The 9,344-nt window shown below is 31.3% G+C and overlaps 1 protein-coding gene across 3 annotated transcripts in view; it reads left to right on the forward strand.

Moving 5' to 3' along the window:
* Nucleotides 1-9,344, forward strand: part of LOC106874541 (tyrosine-protein phosphatase 10D) — a 96,098-nt gene that overhangs the window by 34,581 nt on the left and 52,173 nt on the right. For 2 of the 3 annotated variants that reach the window (XM_052971109.1, XM_052971110.1), the window contains exons 5-8: nt 788-976; nt 5,046-5,132; nt 5,719-5,906; nt 8,356-8,557. In XM_052971109.1, coding sequence (XP_052827069.1) covers nt 788-976; nt 5,046-5,132; nt 5,719-5,906; nt 8,356-8,557 — 666 coding nt within the window. The remainder of the gene's footprint in view (nt 1-787; nt 977-5,045; nt 5,133-5,718; nt 5,907-8,355; nt 8,558-9,344) is intronic. The other variant, XM_052971111.1, reaches the window with a different exon arrangement.

A 9,344-nucleotide genomic window follows, 5' to 3' on the forward strand; every position in this document is an offset into this window, starting at 1 on the left:
ATATATATATATATATATATATATATATATATATATAGACACTATGAGAATATTAAAACCCCTTATAGGTATAGTTACATCCAAGATACCCTGGTTTAATATGTTATATTTTGAAGAGATGTTTCTTCAATAAATATATTTTAAAATATCAAATATTATTATTAAGTTTGAAAAGGGAGAAATTCAATACATATAAATTAATTTATTCATTAATCAACATCCCCTACAATTGTTTCACTTTACACCTAACTTAAATTACAAAATGTATATAGACATATATGTTTTCATTTTGACCAGGCTGTGTGTCATGTTTTTGAGCAAAACACTTTATTTCATGTTACTCCAGTTCACTCAACTGTAGAAATGAGTTACTATGTCATTGGTGCCAAGCTGTGTCAGCCTTTGTTCTCCCTTGGATAACATTGGTGGTGTGGAGAGGAGAGATTGGTATGCATGGACAGCTGCTAGTCTTTCATAAATAACCTTGCCCAGACTTATGCCTCAAAGGGGAAATTTCTAGGTGCAATCTCATGTTCATTCATGACTGAAGGAGGTTCTTTACCTTTTTATGGGTACATTCACTATACAACCACACAAATACTCACACATACAGACTCACACACTTATACATTTATATGTATGTACTAGGGTTATTTGTTTATACATACAGATAGATGAATAGATAGATAGTGAGAAAGACACAGAGAGAGTGAGAAATATATATAGACATCGTCTGCTTGCATATTATATGTACAGAGTATTAACACTTTCCTTTAACATATTGCAGAACCTAATGCAGTGAGCGATTTATCTCATATAGTTAACCAAAGTGATATACATATCTACTGGCAGAAACCAAAAGATTCAAAAGTAAATTCGTATCAAATCATTGTTACTATTGAGAATCCATATATGCATAATTGCACAAATACAACCACAAACATGACTTATTACATAATAAACGACTTTTTACCAGGTAACTATTTTAGTGACCTTTTCAGTTCTCATTTCCCTTTGTTTGGACATTTCTGAAATCCCTATTAATAATTTCTTTAATAACTAACTTAGCCTGTTTCTTTTTTATAATCTTTCTTTTCGTTTTCTTTAGCAGAAATGATAGCTCACTTACAGTATTTAATTTGAATTCAAATACTGTTGGGGCTATGTTTGGTGGGTCAGTCAACAGTCTGAAGGGTGGTGGGGGGATACATTGAAATAATTATCAGGCATGTATTTGAGTTAATTGACTATACTTTTCACTCATCTTACCTCTAGATTTATCACTTTTTTTTATGTAAGAAATCGTTTATATAGCATCAACTGCTATTTTATTTCCCCTACTCTTATTGCATCAATAACTACGAATGTTTCAGCTTCAGTGTTGTTTCTTCTATATAGTAAAAGAATCTAATTGCTTTGTATGAAATTTAACCATTTTCACACCAACCTTCCAATGAGCACCTCAGGTTCATTGATAGAAAACTAAATTTTTGGGAAGCTCATATTTAGATTAAGACCTTTTATCATAATTTTATACAACAATCTTTTATTTTTATAAACACTAGCTTGATATAGAATTAAATGTAGTTATTTTACAAAGTCCTTTGAAACTTTATGCTATTTTCAAAATTAATATAAATACATAGACAGTGTGTTTCATTATAAATATGGTGACAAAAGGATTAGAACATTTATGGAATCATTTTGAACATTTATGGAATCATTTAGATGCCCTGACAATGGTTGAGAGGAGACAATATTTTATTGGCATGATCTTTGAGTATAAAGAAATTTGTTGTAGTTATCTTGATATCCATTATGTGTATCTAAATCAAATATGGGGAACTGCTTACCCTCACTGAAATTTGAAATCACTGACTAAGAAAGTCTTTAAAACCCATGTGAAAAACTGTCTAACTTTAAGACCAAAACAATAATTTATTGTAAGTTACAGTAACATTGAAGATTCACTAGTTTTCTCAGCACAAATGGAACTTACAAGTTTTATATACTTAAAATTCATGCTTGCAACTAAAAATGTCAAGACTAGAGGAATTCTGGATGATTTTGGTCTTTTTAGTAATTTGTTATAGACTGCTTTAATATTGTATAGTAAGTACTGGCATAGTATATTTTATGTTACTTAATATGATATCAGTCACTTGAATTAAATGGTTATTGCTTATCCATTATTGCTTAACTAGATAAGACTAAAGATGTACCATATGTGACCACATTATCTAATGTGTATTTCCTTTTTTAAAATAACAGGGTGAGGTTTAAGGAATATTTGACAGCTAATTGTAGAGGCTCTCTTGATTAGCTTGATAATGTTGTTCATGTGTTTGCTGTTGAAAAACAAGTCATAATTATTCTTATCCTCATTAAAAGCAGCTACAGCAGCATTATCTTCAATTTCTAATTCATTTTTCACAGATGCAATTGCTCATTTCAATTTAATTAAAATATAATCAAACTAATCTGTCTGTTTCAAATTCAATATAAAAGCTTTTAATCTGACACTGTGCAATCACGCTTCAAGTTTGACAATTATACAATAGTTTATGGACAAAAAATGGTATTCTTGACAACATACTCCAGAAGCTGATTTCGTCAGACATAGTTTGGAGTTCAAATTCATTTCATGTCTGTTTTGCCTTTCTGTACTTTAAGTTTAATAAAGCATGTAACAGCAGTCTATATCTTAAGAAAGAAAACAGTAAAACATCACATAATGTCTAAAATATTGTCCCAACCTACTTATTAGTTTAACAGTAGATTCATCATTCATGAAATTGCTGCAGCTGCTCCACTCACTCAAATTGTTAACCATGAACATCAACCTCAAAGTGTCTACTTCTAACATTGTAAGTTAAAATAACTGTAGTAAACCAATATGCAAGGAGCTGTATTCCAGAAGCCATATTTTAATATGTCAGAGTATTTTAATATATCAGAGTAACATTGCACACCCTTAACTAAATTTTGCAATATCTAGACATCTAATCATTATTTATGAATTTATTGTTAATAATTTCAATGTAAAATAATATTGGACATTATAAACTTTGATTTGCAACAGAAAGAGAAACAGGTCCACTGACATGATTCAAGTCATGACTCCATCACTTACTCAAATTACAAATAGCACCTACTAGTCTCTCTCTCTTAAATGATGTACTTAAATCAATTTCTTTTTTAATTGCACTACTTTAGCTTACAATATAATTTAGACGTTAGTATAGCAGAAGAGGTTAAATTCCATATATAAGTATTATACACTAATGTCCACCTTGGAATGGTACTTCAGGTTAATTGAAATTACATGGATTTATTGTTTTTGCTGATTTTTTTTGTATGCATTCTATTTGTATGTCAAACATAATCCTACTCTCTAACATTATCCTACTTTATATCCTACTAACAAAGTAATTCAAATTATATTCTATTAAAATAACAAATGTTCTTCAAACTTCAAGGTCTTCTGAAGTTTTGTTTTCAAATTCATAATGTATTTATTGAACACTCTTTAACCACACTTTTTTTCAAGATCCTTGCCTTCTCTAAATCTTCCATCAATCTTTGATCTCTGAAACCTATACTAAAAGTGTAACAATTCCCATTCTCAAATATTAACAATTTTCCTCTAACATTATCAAATATAATTATGTGAAATAATCACTTGTAAGTGTACCACAATAGACAGCATTATTGTAATGGCTCCAATTTCAAATAAATATTCCTATTTACTAATCCTGTATTAACCCATCTTTTTTACTGCTACTCATATATTTTTTAAAGACAGTATGGTAAGATTTGAAGATGATTTGGCAGAAGCCGGTTAAGTGACCATGTAGAGGCTCTGAACATGCAAGGAACACAGTTTGTTATTGCAACAAATATAGGCACTGAAATAGCTGCTACATCAATAGTCCATCATGACATAAAAATCAATGGAACAAAGGTGTTAAAGCAGATGAGACTTGCATATGATGGCAGACTATTGCTGGAACTTGGCTCATGAGTTGACTGAGGTTCAAGTCTCAAGAAAAATCATCCAAAAGCAAATTCATGAGAAATTATGCATAAATGATGATACGATTTGTCTGTAGAAATATTAAGATTTTTATTAGTTTTTAAGTAGGGTTTTAAGAAAACGTTCTGGTTTTGAAGAAAAACCAATTTCTATGTATGTTTGTATGATATGCCTAGTAAGCTGTTTTATTGAAATAATGAAATTCTATAGATCCAGTATCTTAAAATCTTAACATGGTAATAAATGGATGTCATTTTCAGATTCTATGATCAAAAATCCCCTGTTTGACAACAGAGAAAATACTTTCTCTTGCTGGCCTGTGTAATTTTTCAATTGATTCAAGTTGACTCAAGCTACCACTAGCATATTCACACTAGTAAGTCAACATTCCCACGGTCCACAAATACAAGCACAGTAAATAATAGCACTCTCAAAGATTTGAAGTGCTGTTAATGTAGATTTTTCACTGTCTAGGAAGTATTGTTTTTTAAAATGTTAAATAAGAATTAATGATATTAATGATTATAAATAATATTTTATTAGCAACTAAATACAAATTGAGCTGCTGAGCTGAAATCAAAATCGTGTAAGTGGACATGAACAAGCTAATGTGTGTGTGTGTGTGTGTGTGTGTCTGTGTGTGTGTGTGTGTGTCTGTGTGTCTGTCTGTCTGTGTTAAATGATATATGTTTTATATAAATAATATATACATCAAACTATGTTTAACTAAATAGCCACATCTGGGTATTGTATTTGTAGATGTGGATATTTAGTTGAACAATACAATACTCAGATGTGGCTATTTAGTTGAACACAGAATAAACAAAATATAGCAAGTTTCATTGAAAATATATTAAATCAAATTGAAGTCCATAAAATATTTAAAAGAATGCTTGGACTGAAGTTTTGATATGGATTAAATGATTATATGTTGATAAAGTATTTTGAATTCTTAAATTCTTTGCAGTATTCTATGTTTATCATACTACAAAATCATTTTTCCTCTAAGGTACCCAGTACACAGTTGATGTATATGCTATTAATTATATTGGAACCAGTCCAAAAAGTAACATACATGTTACAACTCCATCTAAAGGTAAGTCTATTTTAATCATTTGTATTTTAATATGTATTTCATGCATTTGATATCATCAAATTATTTTAGACTATGTTCTACAGAGCTACAAATGCTAAATTATTGGTCAAATGTCATAATTTACATACCTGTAGGTGAGGCACTTTATCCTAAATATTCTCTACTGATACTATCACAAATTTAATACAACATTCTTTTCTATAAGTGTGTGTGTGTGTGAAATTTATAGAAAAACAAAAGACGAAAGCAGGTGTATGAACAACAGACAAGTATTTTAGTTTGACGCTCAGGAAAAATGAATAAGTCTTTTATGTTTCAAGCTTATGCTCTCCAGATGGATGAGAATTAAAAATAGCAGAGTAGTCAGTCATACACAAAAAGGAGTTGGGAGGAAGTTGTCCCTGAAATGTTAAGCAGAAGTTGCTAACACTTGGATCATCTTAATGGATACTGCTGTCTGATTATTATATCTTGTCCCAAGAAACATCTGAGTATACTTTTCAATTTCTTACAGATGGGAGAGACAGTAGTAGTAGTGTCTTTTTCTCTTTCTTTATCTCACTACCCCTTTTTCTTTTTTTTTCAGTTCCTGGTGCTGTAAACATCATCATAAATACTATAACAGCTTTTAATGTCAGTATTTCCTTAAGTCGCCCACAGATTTTTAAGGGAGACATCCTCGGGTATATTGTTGAGATTTACAAAGATAAAAAGATACCAAAGAATAAAAATCCACTGAATACATATAACATAAGATGTTATAACTGTTCACAGGTAAAGACCCATGCATTTCAGTCTTACATATTTCTGTATTTCATAAACAATAAGCTTCGGAAGTGGCAGGGCTGGTTTAAACTGCTGATCATTAGTTCAAATTTTGTTCCGTATTTTATTACCTGACAAAACATGATACTGTACCTTATGGCTGTTGTTTAATCCCTGTGACAGCTCTGATGAAACAGACCTATGATTAACAGTGTTTTATCTGTAATAAACACATCTTTTTTATTTCTCCAAAACATTTTTGCTTATAGGACAGCATTGCATTAACAAGTGTTGGGCCTCACAGAGACAATGACCAAGACCTTTGGCATTATGTCATGCTTGAGAAAAAGACCAAAGTTGCAGCTGTGGCAGATACCAGTGTCACACGAATTGGTACCCACGCAGATGGCATGTAAATGCACCCTGGTGCCACGCAAATGGCACCCATGCTGCTTGCACATAAAAGCACCCATTACACTCTCAGAGTGGTTGGCATTAGGAAGGGCATCCAGCTGTAGAAAACCATGCCAAATTAGACTTGAGTCTGGTGTAGCCTTCCAGTGTGCCAGCCCAGTCAAACCATCCAACTCATGCCAGCATGGACGTTAAATGATGATGGTGATGATGATGATGATATATATCTATATATGTATGTATGTATGTATGTATGTATGTATGTATATATGTATGTATGCATGTATGTATAGAGTGTTTGAAGTAGTGTACATATATTGTATGTTGAGAAAAAGAGGGTAGTCAGAACTTTGGATAATTCTTTATAAATGCTTTTGTTTGTTAACCAAACTCTTCAAAACAAAACTTAAAACCAAAACGGTTAATTTAATACGGTTTTAATTTTTGTCTTGAAGAGTACGGTTAACAAAAGTATTTATAAAGAATTATCCAAAATTCTGACTGCCTCCTTTTTCTCAATATATATGTGTATGTGTGTGTGTATGTGTGTGTGTGTGTGTGTGTGTGTGTGTGTGTATACTCTTTACTCTTTTACTTGTTTCAGTCATTTGACTGTGGCCATGCTGGAGCACCTCCTTTAGTCGAGCAAATCGACCCCAGGACTTATTCTTTGTAAGCCTAGTACTTATTCTATCAGTCTTGTTTGCTGAACCGCTAAGTTACAGGGACGTAAACACACCAGCATTGGTTGTCAAACGATGTTGGGGGGACAAACACAGACACACAAACATATACACATACACATATATACATATATATATATATATATATATATATATACGACGGGCTTCTTTCAGTTTCAGTCTACCAAATTCACTCACAAGGCTTTGGTCGGTCCAAAGCTATAGTAGAAAACACTTGCCCAAGGTGCCACGCAGTGGGACTGAACCCAGAACTGTGTGGTTTGTAAGCAAGCTACTTATCACACAGCCACTCCTATGCCTATGATATGAATGTAAATAAAAAATTATGGAATAATGAGATAGAAATATGTATTTAAACCGTTAAGATGACATATTGTATTTCAGATGTGAGAATAAGAAAAAAATTAACTGTAGTATATCATTTACTTGAAAATTCTAAAGTTTAAATAACTTAAATCTAAAATATGTAAAATACATTATATATAATATACAAAACTGAAGCTAAATTATAATAATTTAATCTATTTTCATTAATTTATTTATTTTATAAACATCTTAGTTTAATCTTATTCTAAATATGTAATATATCCTTTATAATCTCATGCTAATTTATACACATTCTACTACTACAAATCATAACTACAACGATTAGTAACATAAAATAGGGTTTATATAAATACATAAATTAGCTAAACCTATTATATAAGTAATTTAACTTACGTCTGCATTTAATTTTTTGTTCATCTAGAGAATTAATCAATTTTTTATTATCAGTTAATAAAAAATTATAAACGCTAAGTTCTACGTATTACATTTAGAATTTTAGTTTAACAGCAATTCTTCGATAAGGTAAGTTACGATTTTATTTTAAGAAATATTATTAAATGTTTTTCGATTATTTATTTATTTATTTAGTTATTGTTAAAACAAGTATTTTTTATATATTTATTTGATATTTATTATAAGTTACAATACATACATTGATTTTTATATTATTATTATCATTATTTATATTTTATTTTAGACCTGACGAGTGACTATATTTTTGAATAGATTTAATTGCAGATCAATTTGATTATTAATCGAATTATTAATTGAATTGGTTTTATTAGTTATTTATTTGAAAATATAACCACGAAACATGCATAGTCATTTTTATACCATTTACTAGTTATTCTTTTATGTACTTTATTGATTTTTAGAACAAGTTTTTTACGATATATTTATTTTCTAGAGGGTATGAATTACATTCATCATTATTGAATTGTTTAATAGTGGTTTTTCTCTAAATTACATAGAACGAGTGTAAAAGTATGTATTCTTGTTTTTCTCATTAATAGACAAATGCTTACAGACCTAGCAGCTGTCCTTGTTCCCAACGATGTAATAATATGCAAGTGAAAACTCTCCACAGCTTGGGAGAACACTTTTCTTTGGATGATTCACTGACTCCATTTACACATTACTTAATATCAGCCCGAGCTTATACATCTGCTGGTTGTGGTAATAGAAGTCAGATAAGCTTCGCAACAAAAGAAAGTGGTAAGTAGACAGAAGAGATTATGTGGTTAAGACAGTGAGATATGACTGAGTGGTTAACAAAGTAAAGGCCTTGCAGAATGGTTCAGCAGTTTGCATTACAGACATATATAATTCTTAGTTGGATCTCACTACTTGACAGTTTGGGCTTGTATTCCCTACCATAGCCCTCATGTTTACCAAAACCTTGCAAGTGGAATTTGTTACACAGAAACTGTTGGAAGCTGGTCATCCACACACACACACACACACACACACACACACACACACACACAAACACATATTTTAGAAGGTTTGGAGGTGATGTACAGATATTATATATTAGAAAAAATAAGGTATGGTATGGTCATGTGATGCACATGGACAAGGACAGCTGTGTAAAGAAGTGATGATCTCTAACTGTGGAGTGAACCTGTGGTAGAGGTAGATCCAGGGAGACATGGGATGAGGTGGTGAAGCATGATCTTCAAACTTTGAGCCTCACAGAGGCAATGATTGGTGACGTGCCAGTGGTACGTAAATGCACCTCAGTGTCATGCAAATGGCACCCGTGCTGGTGGCACGTAGAAGCACTAGTTACACTCTCAGAGTCATTGGTATTATGAAGGGCATCCAGCTGTAGAAAACCATGCCAAATCCTACCGGAGTCTAGTGCAGCCTTCCAGTGTGCTAGCCCAGTCAAACCATCCAACCCATGCCAGCATGGACAACACACATTAAATGATGATGATGATGAGGATGATACATACATACATATATATATATATATATATATATATATATATATATA

This window comes from Octopus bimaculoides, chromosome 10, assembly GCF_001194135.2.
Source record: "Octopus bimaculoides isolate UCB-OBI-ISO-001 chromosome 10, ASM119413v2, whole genome shotgun sequence".
NCBI classification, from domain to species: domain Eukaryota; kingdom Metazoa; phylum Mollusca; class Cephalopoda; order Octopoda; family Octopodidae; genus Octopus; species Octopus bimaculoides.